Raw genomic sequence first — 15,302 nt, 5'->3', positions numbered from 1 at the left:
CCAACCGGGAAGCTTCCAGTCTCTATGCGCCAAGGTGCCATTGGTGGTGCAGGTGCTCTTCTTCCCCGAACGACGTCCTCAGCTACTGATTTTTCCTTGGAAGCTCTTCTCGTCTGAAGCCCTGAATAGAAAATACATTGGGTTGAGACATAATACAAAGGAGTGAGAGCCGAAATGGTCTAGTTAAGGAATTACCGTGATTTTTCCTATCCACCCTTCAGGCGCCATTCTTCTCCAAGAACGGCCTATGCTACGAGAAGCTCGGAGAAGGGAAACCACCCATTCAAAGATAGCCATATCAAGCTCGGGTTCGGCCGGATTTGGTGAAGGTTCCACGCCTCTGGAAAATCGGTAGACGATTGACGGTGAAGTTGAGTTGTGCGTATCATCACAAACCGATGAAGCCACCCTCGGTCATAATCATCTTCGGGGTCGATCAGGCTTCGACTTCCCCTGGGAAGCATATGAACAATCCCCTCTCGGATCACCCGAGGTACGTATGTATGAAGTAGATGTTCAAGGGTGAAGGGGACCCCGACTACATTTGCCAACTTCTCAGTACAGTACACAAGTCTCCAAATCTATGGGGCGATCTGTTCGATACATATCTGATACCGACGACAGAAGTCCTCGATCACTCGATGAACAGGGAGAGTGAACCCAATGGTAAAGGGATAAGTGTATGACAACGAGTAACCGATAACATGGTGATTTATTTTCACACCATTCCTAACAGGGTGAACGTAAACATCTATGCCTAAGTTGCAATCTTCCCTAACTGCGATAATGGTGCCATCATCGATACAGGATTCGAAGTTCTCCACCTAATCAAAATGGTGAAAATTTTTGCAGTCGTTCGTATAGATAAATCCCGATGGGAGAATACCAGAAGCGAGAGATTATAGCTCCTTATCAGAACCAACGACTCCTGTTGACGGCGTGAATGAATGTTGATCTTCACCTTGAGTCAATAATGGAACGTAAGCCATATTCATGGAAGGTTTTCCTTAACAATAAATGATCATGCCCTGATAAAAGAAGAATCAAAATTCGAGAAGTGCTACGAGCTCAATACGGGAATCGCAATAAGGTATTTGAGGAGGAGCAATGTGAGATTTGAAGAAGTACAGATGCATGAGAAAGGAAGAATACATGGGCTTTACATAGAAAGGAAATCAAGAGGTTCTGTAGAGTATCAAGGACTCTGGCACAAGGAGGTCTCCTAAAAGGATTTGGCATCTGGGTAATAATAACCTAGCATCGGCCAGAGTAAGATGTTGACTAGAAGGTCTTGTCCTAGATAGTTGGAGGCGGCTGTTTAGCTTTATTTGGGTCCATTTCCCGCCGTAAAAATTTTTACCTCGGGAAATGGGGGGACTATCTGTATACGGGTAAAACCGAGGATACAGACATGCTCGGTTTCCCGTTGTCATGGTTATGTTCGGGTACGATACGACCGGCTTATCGAGGATGAGGCTTCGAGCTCGATCTGGAACGAGGCGTCGAAGGAGAGGCAGTTAACTACCATAAGGAGAAGACTGGAATATCCACCTTCAACCGGATATTTCGGCGTCAATCTCAGCAACAGCTGTCACCAGATTTCTTTTCCTTACTTAGAATTGTACTAGGGTTGGGACTCCTCTATTATATAAAGAGGAGGTCCCCATCCATTTTAGGGGGTTCGGCAACAGAAAGAGAGAAAGAGTTCATGCAAAAAAATAATAGAATCATCTGAGTTCATTCATATTTTTCTAAGTTTATCATCATTGTTCATTGTGTAAGCACCCGACAAAGGGGTTCGACCTCGGTTCCGATATCCGAGGTCAGTCATCATTAATATTTAGTCAGATCTGCTTATTTATTTACTTATTCGTTTATCTCGTAATCCCATCTTGAATTGAATTGAGCCACATATCTTTGGCATCACGCATAAATTTAATTGTTTAATATTTTAAGGATAAACAATATTCTTTTGTGAATAATTTTATTTGCACTTTTTTTCTTGATATGAGATGTTCTCTAAAGTTATTAGAAATCACAAATAGACATCTGAAAAGAATAAAGATGACCAATTAAAGGACACTGCTTAGAAGATAGACAAGAAAAATCTGTCATGATATGATTCTTTTACTTAATAGAGTATTTGTTTTCATGGAATGTGCTTATAATGCTGAAGTTTCGACTCAATAATTAGTCCATAGTTTGTTTAAGTTATATGGTGTTGTCAGGTTGTTGTATTCTTGTCACGCCCCGAACCAGGGCTTAGGTGTAACACGGCACTCGGTGCCTAATTGCATGTGACCGAGCGAACTCATAGGCTGGTTGAATCAATATGTGATATCAAAACATGCTAAAATAAGAAAATAAGACTAACACATGCTGATCTGCTAAAAGTATGAGTGAAATAATATTAATTGCAGAAATACTGTAAAAGTATGAATAAATAGCCCACAAGGGTAGCACATCAAAAGTCTACTAATATCTGACTGATTGGACTATGTCTATAAAGCCTCTAAGAATATTGAAAAGATAACTGTCTACAATACTGAAAAGACTGAAAGCAGGATAGCGCCCCGAAGGAACTGGGGCTCACCAAGCAGCTGATACGGGCAACCCTAGCTAGCTGAATCGTCAACCTGTATATCGTTGCCTACATCGCGAGATGTAGGCTTCCAAGCAATAAAAAGGGATATCAGCTCATTTGAATTGTACTGGTATGTAAAGAAAACTGAAGGAAAGACTGTAAGTATGAAACTGAAACTGAAACTGCAACTGAAAACTGAAACTGAAACTGCAACTGAAAACTGAACTGAACATGTGGAGCGAAGATAAGAATACTCCTCGGTTTTTGAATGAATAATCACCTGTATGATTGTAAATATAAAATGTGGCCTAGGGCCCAAATAATATGCCCAAAATTGTGGCCTCAGGCCCAAGCAATACGTATGCATATACTGTGGCCTAAGGCCCAAAATTACAGATACATGTGTTCAACATTAAACAATTTACAAGACTGAGACTGGGCTATAGCTGATAGCCTGATAACTGTTTCTGATTATGAAGCTTAAACTAATATCTAATTATACACTGACCGAGAGTCATACGATGTCAATACATAAGTCTATAATGATTATGTACTGAGTTCATGATATTCAAAATGATCACCATGAATGAATTATGAAACAAAACCCTAAGAGATAACAGTTCTATAACTATTTAAGAAACTAGGGCTAAATTGTATTTTGAATCAAATTACTGACAAGCATGTCGAATGAGACGTAGGGAGAATCATGAACATTCCCTAACGTAGATAGTTATCCTCACATACCTGTAATCGCTCCAATCTAACGAAATAAACTGCTTTTCTGACGTAAAACACCAAAACTCCAGCTTGAATCACTTGGGAAGGTTTTACCTTGGAAATCCTATGTTTTGGTTGAAGAATCATGTTGTTAATCATGAATAAATGTTGGAAGTACTTATGAATCGTTAGAGCGATCTTATCTTGACGTGGAAGGATGAGAAGAGGAGGAAAACTGCTGCTTAGGGCTTTAGAACGAAGTTGTAATGTCTAATAACTGAAATTTTGAGATAAGTGTTGAATTTATAGCATAGGGAATTTTAGACCCCCAGGCTCGCCGAGCGCTGTCTATGACTTTCCCCTGCCTAGCTTTGGGGTGAGCTCAGCAAGCTCTCTTGTCTATTTTACACTTAGACAATTTTCTTGAATTTTTCTCACTTTTGGACCCCTACCTAGCTGAGCGCAGTCTAAGGCGAGCCCTTGCCTCGCTTTGGGGCGAGGTCGGCTAGCTCCCCTGTCATTTTTACACTCAGTCGATAGCGTTCATTAAAATAGGCATGACTCCTAGCACAGAGCTCCGTTCGAGCTCCACAATATACCATTGGAAAGTTATTTCAAAGGGCTACAATGTTCATGTTTTTTAAGTTTTCTCAAATTATCAATGAATTTTCCTGAAATTGGGCAGGAAGGCAGACATGTCGAAAACTTAGTTGATTCTACCGAATCCTAAGAACCTCTCCATTAGCCCTTTTGAGACGATCATATCTCCTTGCTCCGAACTCCAATCAGCCTGGTCCTCATGTGCCTAAAAAGGTATTTCTACATACTATAACTTTCACTGAGGAACCTTTTACAAATTCTCAACGAATCAAGAGGTTACGGATGCCCGAATTAGGCTTGTCAACCACTTTCATAATACGTACAAGCTTTCAAATTTTTCGCTAAAACTCTAACGATACGAATCTAACCTTAGTTTTAAGATACGGGGTGTAATAATTCTAGAGGGGATATGTCAAGATTGTGACTAATAAATTGATAAATATTCTATCACAGTGATTTTAAATCTCCTTAATCAAATAGAGCAATATATCCGCACCTTAACGAGATATTCAATTGTACTTTTACCAACGCACGTAAATACAAGACTTAGAGTTATAGGGATTTTGCAAGAATAACGGAGAAGATAGTTTAGAACAAAAGAACGTGTCTATATATTTCATTATTGTTCTCTTATTTTTAATATATTGTCTCCATTTTGACTGTTGCATCACTTCCTTGAATCTTGGAGTAATTCTTGTTGCTGCTAATCTTCTTATCTTCAGTTGAAATTGTTCGACAAAGTTGTACCTTCAATTGTAAAATAGTATTAAGGGTAGAATAGTCTTTTTCTATGTACTGAATTTGTTAAAGAAGTAGTTAGATCAGAAGTTAATTATCTTCCTAAATACAGTTAGTAGCTCAATTGTATATAAACCTGTTGTACATCATTTTCAGTTCACAAGTTCAATATACAGATTCATTCTTCTTTCTCTATCCTCTCTGTATTCTTGAATTCACATCTTTAATACCATATCACATCATGGTATCAAAGCTTTCAGCACCATAGTTGAACTCTGAAATCGATCCATATATTTTTGCTGCAAATTCTAAATCTAAAATTCTTGAGTTGGTAAAATTTGAAGAACAGAAATGGAGGATAATGATGTTATCAACAATGAGGTACCAATAGGTCAAAATTTTATCAACTACTGGGGAGCAACAGACTCAAAACCTAGGGAGTTCTCAGACCAATGGAATCGATTACTCTCATCCACTATTCTTGGCACTATTCGATGTAAGTGGAATTTAGATAATTTCTTTTCAATTAACAGGAATTGAGAATTACTCGATTTGGTATAGGTCAATGAGATTAGCCCTTTTAGGCAGAAACAAATTAGGTATTGTAAATGGTAATTGCAAAAAAAAAAATGTTTCCTGAAAGCATGGATGATCAGTGGGAAAGAGTCAATGCAATTGTACTTTCTTGGATCTTGAATGGAGTTTCTAAGAGTCATTTATATGGTATTATGTATGCATCTGTTGCTTAGCTGTTTGGGAAGATCTTGCTGAAAGATTCAATAAAACTGATGGATCAAGAACTTTCAATTTACATAAGGAACTAGCAAATTTAACCCAAGGAACATCATCTGTGTCAGTTTACTTTTCAAGATTAAAGAACTTGTGGGAAGAATTTGAGGCTTGCCAGCTCCTGGTTATGAATGTGACAAGTCAAAAGAATTTGTGATATATCTGCAGAAATTGAAACTGTATCAATTTCTTATGGGGTTGAATGAGAGCTATTCTCAAGCTAGGAGTTAGATTTTACTAAGGAGTCCCTTACCTACAGTAAATCAAGCATATTCTATGATCATTAGTGATGAAAATGAGAAAGGAGTTGCTGCTACTTCAGGTGTGTTAGAGAGTACTCAACATGGATCATTCAGCAACTATGAGATGGCTATGCATGCTAGGAATAATGCTCAACCTGTTTCCATTAGCAACAACTATGAAATGGCTATGTGTACTAGGAACCATAACAATAATGGACAGAATCAAAAATTCAAAAAGAACGGAAACCTTCAGTGTGAAGTATGCAAGAGAAAAGGTCATACTAAGGAGAACTGTTATAGGGTTGTGAGGTATCCTTCAGACTTCAAATTTCAAAGGAAAGTTAATAACACTAGTGCTGCTTACAATGCCAATGTGATGCAAGATCATGTTGGTTCAACCTCTCAGTTCAATCCTGAATATGGTCATAATACAAATCTGTATGTTCCATCTGCCAATATGGGTAAAGAAGTGTATGGTCACAATACAAGAAATGTAAGAACTCAACCAACTGGAAGTTACAATCACAATTGTGCGACAACTCAACAAGGAAACTATGCTTTCACCAGTGAGCAATATAAGCAAATTCTACGGATGTTGAACAAAGGAACAAACAACAATTCTAACTCAGTCGCACCAACTAACATTGCAGGTATGCCTAAATCATTCTTAGTAACTGATGGTGTGCATGAGTGGATGATAGATACAGGTGCAACAAACTATATGGCATCCAAAATAACTTTATTAAATAAGGATACAATCACTAAACTAGACAATCCTAAAAAGGTGTTTTTGCCTAATGGTAATATTTCTAATGTAACACACAGAGGATCTAGTTCAATTTCTAATCAAATTATTATAACAGATGTATTTCATATTCCACAATTTAAGTTCAACTTACTATCTGTTTCAAAAATAACAAAAGAACTCAAATGATCTGCAACTTTTTCCCCTAATTTTTATCTATTCTAGGATCTCTTCATTGGGAGCGTAAAGGGGATAGGTAGGGAAGATGATGAATTGTATCTACTAATATCTCAAGCTAGTCAAAGATGTCTAAATAAGAACTTGGATATAAGAGTCAATGAAGCTGTTGAGAAGACTAATTGTGACATAGTATTGTGGCATAAGAGATATGGACACATGTCTATAGGCGTTCTTAAGAAAATTTTACCTGCTAATTTACTGCATATTCAAGAATGTATTGCTAAATACATTGTTTGTCCCTATGCAAAACAAGGTAGACTGCCTTTTCCTTCTAGTAATATTAAAAGTGCTAGTATGTTTCATATGATTCATGTAGACGTATGGGGACCTTACAAAACTGCAACATTTGATGGCAATAAGTATTTTCTGACTGTGGTTGATGACTTTACAAGAATGATTCTGTTATTTCTGCTTAAGTTGAAATCTGATGTTTATGTATGCTTAAAACTATTTCTTACTTATGTTAGTACTCAATTTAATTAATTTGTGAAAGTGATTAGAAGTGACAATGGTAGAGAGTTTGTTAACTCTATATGTGAGCAGTTGTTTCAAAATTTGGGCATAATTCATCAGAAATCTTGTGCATATACCCCTCAGCAAAATGGTATTGCTGAGAGGAAACATAGGCACATATTAGAAGTCACCAGGGCCATTAGATTTCAAGGACAAATTCCCATTCGATTTTGGAGTCATTGTGTACTGGCTGCTATTTATCTGATAAATAGAATGCCAAGTACTGTACTCAACAATGCATCTCCTTTTAAGAAGTTATATGGTAAGATGCCTAACCTCAAACACCTTAGAGTGTTAGGATGTTTATGCTATGTAAATATTGTGCAAGAACATAAGTAAGAAATGTTCTTAAAAGGACATTTCTTAAACTAATGCCAAGAGCCAAAATGGCAGCCCACATGGGCTACTCAGAGGTTCAAAAAGGTTATATACTATATGATCTAGCTAACAAGTCTTTCTTTGTTAACAGAGATGTAACATTTAGAGAAGATATTTCTCCTTTCAGCAAAAGTTAAGATCAGCACACACTGTTCACTGATGCCAATTTGAGTCAAATGATGATGGATGGAAGTTTATCTCCTATACAAGTTGAGACTCAACATTCAACTAATCAAAAAATGAATGGTTCTCAAAATCAAACATCTAATCCATCAAAAAAGACTAATCAACAATTTACTGAACCTATACAAGCTGACCTCAGACCAGAGGACCTGCTACAAGTTGAACCTATACAAGCTAATCCACAAAAAGATCATGATCTTGAACCTGTTCATATAGTGTAGCAGAATGAGATACAACCTATACTGCAACAAGAAGTACAACATGAACAAAAAAAATAGAGCTTCAAGTAGAGCCAAACATCCTTCCATTTGGATGAAGGATTTTGTCTCATCGAATATTCATGAGGATACTCCATTTGCTTTACACGAATACCTTGAATATGAGAATCTGTCTCAGAAGCATCAAGCTCACATTGCAACTTTCTCTTCAGTCACTGAACCATCAAGTTACAATCAAGCTATTAAAGATCCTAGATGGGTAGCAGCTATGAAAGAAGAAATTTCAGCATTGGACACCAAAGGTGTATTTACAAAGTCAAATACAAAGCTACAGGTGAGGTGGCAAGGTTTAAGGCAAGGCTAGTTGCCAAGGGGTACAGTTAACAAGAGGGAATTGACTACCAAGAAACATTTTCCCCTGTGGTCAAGATGGTTACTGTTAGAACCATTCTTTCACTAGCTGTATAAAAGAAGTGGCACATACACCAACTGGATGTGTATAATGTCTTCCTACAAGGGGACTTGAACAATGAAATTTACATGGACATGCCTCAAGGATTTTCAAGTCAGGGGGAGTACAAAGTATGCAAACTTGTAAAGTCCTTGTATGGGCTTAAGCAAGCTCTAAGACAATGGAATGCAAAGCTATGTGTGGCATTATTGAAGTTTCAGTTAACACAATTATCAGGAAAAAACTAGTGAAGGAATGACAATAGTGTTGGTGTATGTAGATGATAAGTTAATCATTGGGGATAATTTGAAGTTGATTCAAGAAAAAAAAGAGTCACTGAGCAAAGCATTTAAAATGAAGGACTTAGGAGAACTCAAATATTTTCTTGGTATTGAGTTTGCCAGATCAGAGAAGGGAATTTTAATGAACCAAAGAAAATATTGTCTTGAGCTTATTGCAGAAGCTAGCCTGTCAGCAACCAAACCTGTCACAACCCTTATAGACATCAACATTAAGCTCACATCTAAACAGTATGATGATCAGACTGAAGGAAATTCAAAAAGAGTAAGTGACCCTCTAGCAAATGTAAATGCATGCCAAAGGCTCATTGCCAAAGTGCTATATCTTGCTGTAACAAGACTTGACATATCCTTTAGTGTACAAACACTAAGCCAGTTCCTCCACAACCTAAGAAATCTCATATGGAAGCAGCTCTAAAGGTGGTTAAATACATCAAGAACCAACTAGGACAAGGGATACTCATATCAAGTAAACAACGCCACACAGTTACTGCATGCTATGATGCAGACCGGGCAGCATGCCCTCTTACTAGGAAATCAGTGTCTGGTTTTTAAATCAAGCTTGGTGAATCATTAGTGTCATGGAAATAAAAAAAAACAGACCACGTCTCTAGGAGCTCTGCAGAATCTGAGCACAGATGCTTGGCAACAACAATTGCGGAACTGGTTTGGCTACATGGACTATTGAAGGCAGTTGGTGCAGAAATTCAAGGACCAGTTGATGTTTATTGTGATAGTAAAGCAACAATCCAAATTGCTGCTAATCCAGTTTACCATGAGCGTACAAGACATATTGAAATCGACTGTCATTTCATTAGAGAGAAAATTCAGCAAGGCATGATCACCACCAAATACATGGCTTCTCAGGATTAGCCAGTAGACAGTCTTACCAAAGGTTTAAATTAACAAAGTTCAGCATCAATATTTGAACTCCAAACTAGGTGTACTGAATATTTTTCCTCCACCTAGTTCGAGGGGGAGTGTAAAATAGTATTAAGGGTAAAATAGTCTTTTTTTTATATACTGAATTAGTTAAAGAAGTAGTTAGATTAGAAGTTAATTATCTTCCTAAATACAGTTAGTAGCTCAACTGTATATACACCTGTTGCACATCATTTTCAGTTCACAAGTTCAATATACAGATTCATTCTTCTTTCCCTATCCTCTCTTTATTCTTGAATTCATACCTTTAATACCAGATCACATCATCAATCATTAATTACCGTCTCTATCACTGCTCTATCATCAATTCTTCTTCCCTTCTAGGTTCAATTAAGTTCTTGGTGTAGTTTATTAATATTCGAAAAGGTACAAAGAGGGGGATATAAAGTCCTACCGGCATCACCATCAATTTATATTGCTGACAAGCGACAACAATTACAGAGACAATACCTCATGTCACATTCTTCACTTGTAACTTTATACATAACTAAGTTAATTTGCTGATTTAATGATGGATGGAGGTAAATATTAAAAGATTTGCCCATCTGAAAATGTATTTTAAAGTTTAAAATTTTGGGCTTCTTCTCTTGACAGATTTTAATTCAGGTGGCTTATGAAAGATTTAATTTTCTTTTCGAGTACTTTCCATCATACCAAAATTTTTACTATTAAACACCAAAAAACTTTACGAATAGATTTTAAAGGAGAGCATTTTCAACTACATATATTATATTGAAGAAATCTTGCTGCACGCCAAAGGTAGTCCAAGTTAGCAATATTCTCAGACAATAACACTAACGAATTAAAAGTTTATAAAAGAACATCCAGTTAATACTTTCTGTTAAATTTTCTTTTCTCCTCTCTCATGAATGTGTTCGATGAGTATATTGTAATTCGGACTGTCACCAAGATGCAGATGTACCTGGTTGGTCATGATTTTAATTCGTAGGCTATCACAATTAGCTTTTGGACATTCTAAAACCATACTCGTATCCAAAAACTATCAACGGAATCCAATTTTTTCTCTAATTTCGGGTATTAGAAAAATCTTCAAGACCACAAAAAAAGAAGAATATGCGTAATGTGAAAGACTCTGAAACGTCATAGATCTCGAACTTTCGTTGAGAAATAATGAAAGAGCAAGTGGTAGTGGCACTTAAGAAGTAATAACTGGACCCATGTGAATGTCAACGATGGAACATGTTCCATAATTTTGATCCCTCGTGGCCTAAAAATCCATTCCTTAATCATTAATTCTGCCACTAACATTACATTAGCCATAATAATTTTAAAATTAATGTAGAAAAATATCAACATGATAAAAGGGGTTAGTAATCATGATTGACTAAAAGTCTTCCTCTAGTTGGTCTACACCTCATCATCCTTGACTTCACTTTATTAGTCAACATGTGATTAGTGGTGGACTCATATGGTCATTACATTATTAATGCATGGGAAAAAAATAATGATAAGAGTAGGAGAAAAGGTTTTGGAAACAATATGAATAAGCTGGAATGTTCCAAGTGACATTCAAATAATCAAGAGATAAAGATTCAAACTGTGATACACGAGATCGAACTTCTATAACCATGGTCATTCTTTTCTATATCCACCTAACTATTTAAAAGTAAGAGTGCATTGGAACATTTAAAACAATCTTTTTCATGGGGAATATATTTGAGTATATGAACAGAGGCCGTTTCTGTCAATTAGCCTTTAAGAGAGCACAAGTCCTACTACTATTTACAGTTTACACCAATGTTTAACAGCATTATTCCATAAAAAAGGCGGTCTTATTTCTTGCAGCTTCAATACATCATTCAAAGAAAAATCAGGGTGTGTTATTGAGGATTTTTAGAAGATAGGTGCACTATTAAAGAAAGGAAAAAGAATATATATAACTTAGCTTTCAACCAAGTGCACCACTAAGTCTTTTGTAACATGCATGCCATAAAGTAATATTAGATGTATATTTTAAAATTATACACATAATATACCGAATTTAATGAAGTGACCATTGATTCACGCGACCCTTCTATTACATATAAATCCGCACTGGTTGGAGGGTTTGATGGAGACAATAAATGTGGAATGCCACTATAAAACTTTTTTTTCCTACTTCCAATAGGAAAGTCATTTTATTTCAAGGAATTTGTTTTCCTAGATAAAATACTTTTAACAAAATTTAACCAACCAAATGTGGGAAAATAAAAATAAAACTCCTCCATACCAACCATACCCTAAGTTTCATTTTTATGATTTTTTTTTAACTCAAAAAATAAAAGCAAAAGGTCAATAATGATTGGTCAAGTTGTTTCTACACTTCGCACAGCGAATTAGGTAAGGTGTTAAATTCTCAGAAATCAATATAAGGTATATTCTTTTTGTCTCCATCTTATATGGAAAAATTATCGAATAGATTACGAGAAATTAAAAAGTTATTGTAAGTCAAATCCACCGTCAAGTGGTTAATTTGGAACGTATTCCGCTATTTTGAACTTTGAATATTTGTACTTGATTGTGATTTACAATAATTTACATGAAATTTGTACTTTACTACATCAAAAAAGAAATAAAAAATAAAAAGTTGCAGATCCAGCACATGATATGGTTTACTGAAATAAGATAACAATTATTTTAAAATTGTAATCTTCTTTTGTATTTTATACGAAAGGATTGCACATGCAAGAGAAAATGACAGTCAAACATAGAATGATATAATGAACAACTACGTAATTGTTCATATATTTTACTTTATTTTCATTACACTATGGGGCGGTTAGGAGCGTTTATAATGTTAACAGCCTATAAAACAACTGAGTTTTAATTCTTTATCACTCAAGTTGCAAAAAGCTTTAAACAGTCGCACGTAAATCTATATATACTAACAAATACTAATTGGTACTATTATAATGTAAATTACATTTATGATAAATCTTCACATGTCCGTTTATATAACTTAAATTCTAAAAAAGTCTGTAAGATTTTAAGTGATAATATTTTTTCTTTTTCTCTATTATTTTCTTTACTTGTACCAAAACTCGAAGACCCAAGATGAGAATCATATGTATAAGTAATCCCGTCAACCGGTTCGTGTTAACCGGTTCAAACCGGTAAAATCGGAACCGGAACCGGTTAATCAGTTCCGGTTAACCGTTTATTATATACCGGTTCGGTTTTAATTTTTTTGGAACCGAAACCGGTAAAACTGGAACCGGACCGGTAAAATCGGTGGAATTTATTTATTTATTTATTAAATAGAGCCATTACTTTCCAACAATTAGCCACTTTAAATTTCTCTCAAATAAATATTATAAAGTCTTATTATAGTTTCAATTATTAATTTTGCAATTATAATATTGTTGGTGGAGTTGGTGATTTTGCAACAATCCGAAGTAGCTTTGGTGGATTTGCAATTTTAGTCGCCTTCACTTTGTTGGAAATTAGTTCGGCAATTTGGTACCTTCGTTCCAACTCTATCTTTATTTTTCGCAATTTAATTTGTTGCAATTTATTTTCTTGTGATTTATTTGAGTGTGATTTAAATTAATTCTATTTAATAATGGCGAAGAGATTTAGACGTGGTGCCGGTAGTAGTGGTATTGTTAGGGGTGGGCTTAATGAGGAAACATTTGTGGAAGAAACACCTAATTTAGGTATTGATGTTGGTGGAAATAATCCAATTTTAGGTCATGAGGCAATGCAACAACATTATACCGACACTTTTAATGAAATTGATGATGATGATGATGAAGAAACACAAGCCCCCGAAAATCCCATAGGAGATACATGTCCTGCACAATCACATACACAAGACAAACCGTCTAGAACTCGTAAGCCAACCGCTAAAATTTGGAAATTTATGACTAAAGATAGGGAAAGCCAAACAGTTAAATGTACCCTATGTGGACAAGTATTTGCTTTTAGGCAAGAAACTAGTAAGGATGGTGGAACAGGTACACTAAATGCTCATATGAGAAAGAAACATATGGATGTTTGGGGGAGAGCAAACGGGTTCAAATGTGGGGGTATTCAAATGACGATAGATCCACGAACCGATAAAATTTTTAAGTATGACAAGAAAAAAGAGCGTGTACAAATAGCTGAAATGGTAGCTTATGATTGTTTACCATTTTCCTTTCCTTCGGGTTTGGGGTTTGTTACTTACATTCAACGTTGTTATAATCCGTTATTTGAGGGTATTCCTAGAAGTACTTGTAGAGCGGATGTTATAGATTTGTATAAAAAATATAGATTTTATTTGCGCCATGTATTTAATTCTTTAATTTGTAATGTTTCTCTTACCGCTGATTTGGGTCTTAGTCTTAACAAGTTCGATTTTTTTGCTATTACATGTCATTGGATTGATGACAATTGGGTTATGCAAAAAAGAATTATATATTTTTTATATGATGAAGGAAAAGATCGTCACGATGGAAAAATTTTAGCGGATTCAATGTCTACTATTATGAGATTTTTTAACATTTATAGAAAAACACTTTGTATTGCTTTAGATAATGCTTCTAATAATACAAAGGCTATTGGTCTTTTAAAAAGAGAATTAAACCCTCCGTTAAAAAATATTTTTCATGTGAGATATAGTTATCACATTTTAAACTTAATTATTAAAGCTGGTCTTGTGCGTTTTGACGATTCTATTCAAAAAGTTAGAGAGGCGGTTGCGTTTATTTTTTGTAATGCTAATAAGGGAAGACTTAGAGATTTTAAGAATTGTTGTGTGGAAAATAACCTTAGACCTAGAAAAATTCAAGTAGAAATTGAGACTAGGTGGAACTACACTTACATTATGCTACAACAAGCATATGAGTGTAGGATTCCCATACAACAAGTTCACAACAAATATAATATTAATAATGATGATTGGTTAAATTTTACGCATTGGGAAGATGTTAAGGAATGTGTTGAACTCTTAGAAATTTTTTATAATGCAACTCTTGCTTTTTCTAAACAATTCTATCCCACGGTAACCGAAATTTTAGCCTACTTAGCGGAAATAGCTAGAGTTTTACAAGAGTATAAATATAAACCCGGTTATCAAGCAGCTATTTTTTATATGACAACAAAATTTAAGAAGTATTTTTTTCCCATCCCAACTTTATTTATATTGGGTTTTCTTTTAAATCCTTGTTTAAAAGTGTCTTATACTAAAGCATTGGTTGGTCAAATTTATGCATTTTTAGAAATTGAAGAGGGAGTTCAACCATCTTTAGCTGAAGCCGAACTCGCTATTGATGACAAGTTTATAAAAGTTTTTGCTCATTATTCTAATTTGGAAGAATATGCTACACCCGTTGCTCCACGCCCTACTACTTCTCAAAGTAGCAAAAAGAGCTTGTCGGGTTTAAAATATTTACATTCACATCCAACTCCTTCTTGTAGTGCAAACTTTGATGAATATCACTTTTATTTGATGCAGCCAAATGTGGATATCAAGGAACTAGATGAGTTGGACGTCTTAGCGTGGTGGAAGAAATACAAGGCAAGTCATCCGATACTCTCAAGAATGGCTCGAGATATCCTTATGGTTCAAGTATCAACCGTGGCTTCGGAGAGTGCATTTAGCCAAGGAAGACAACAAATTGGAGACCATAGACACTCATTATCCGGCTTTAGCTTGCAAGTACTAGTGTGCATTCACGATT

The 15,302-nt window shown here is 35.6% G+C and overlaps 1 protein-coding gene across 3 annotated transcripts; it reads left to right on the top strand.

The window, feature by feature from the left end:
• The first annotated feature begins 4,757 nt into the window (after positions 1 to 4,757).
• LOC132606806 (uncharacterized) lies at positions 4,758 to 9,858 on the top strand. Of its 3 annotated transcripts, none has more exons than XM_060320437.1 (2): positions 4,758 to 6,320; positions 8,160 to 9,858. In XM_060320437.1, exons 1-2 carry the CDS (start codon positions 5,705 to 5,707, stop codon positions 8,309 to 8,311), a joined length of 768 nt encoding a protein of 255 aa, XP_060176420.1. In that variant the 5' UTR covers positions 4,758 to 5,704; the 3' UTR covers positions 8,312 to 9,858. The 3 variants fall into 3 exon arrangements, with proteins under 3 accessions (XP_060176420.1, XP_060176422.1, XP_060176421.1); XM_060320439.1 differs by having other exon boundaries at positions 4,759 to 6,320; positions 7,638 to 9,858; XM_060320438.1 differs by having other exon boundaries at positions 4,759 to 6,320; positions 6,641 to 9,858.
• Positions 9,859 to 15,302: the final 5,444 nt, after the last annotated feature.

The sequence above is a fragment of the Lycium barbarum genome, chromosome 8 (genome assembly GCF_019175385.1).
Source record: "Lycium barbarum isolate Lr01 chromosome 8, ASM1917538v2, whole genome shotgun sequence".
Taxonomy (NCBI): domain Eukaryota; kingdom Viridiplantae; phylum Streptophyta; class Magnoliopsida; order Solanales; family Solanaceae; genus Lycium; species Lycium barbarum.
This window is presented reverse-complemented; position numbering and strand designations above follow the sequence as displayed.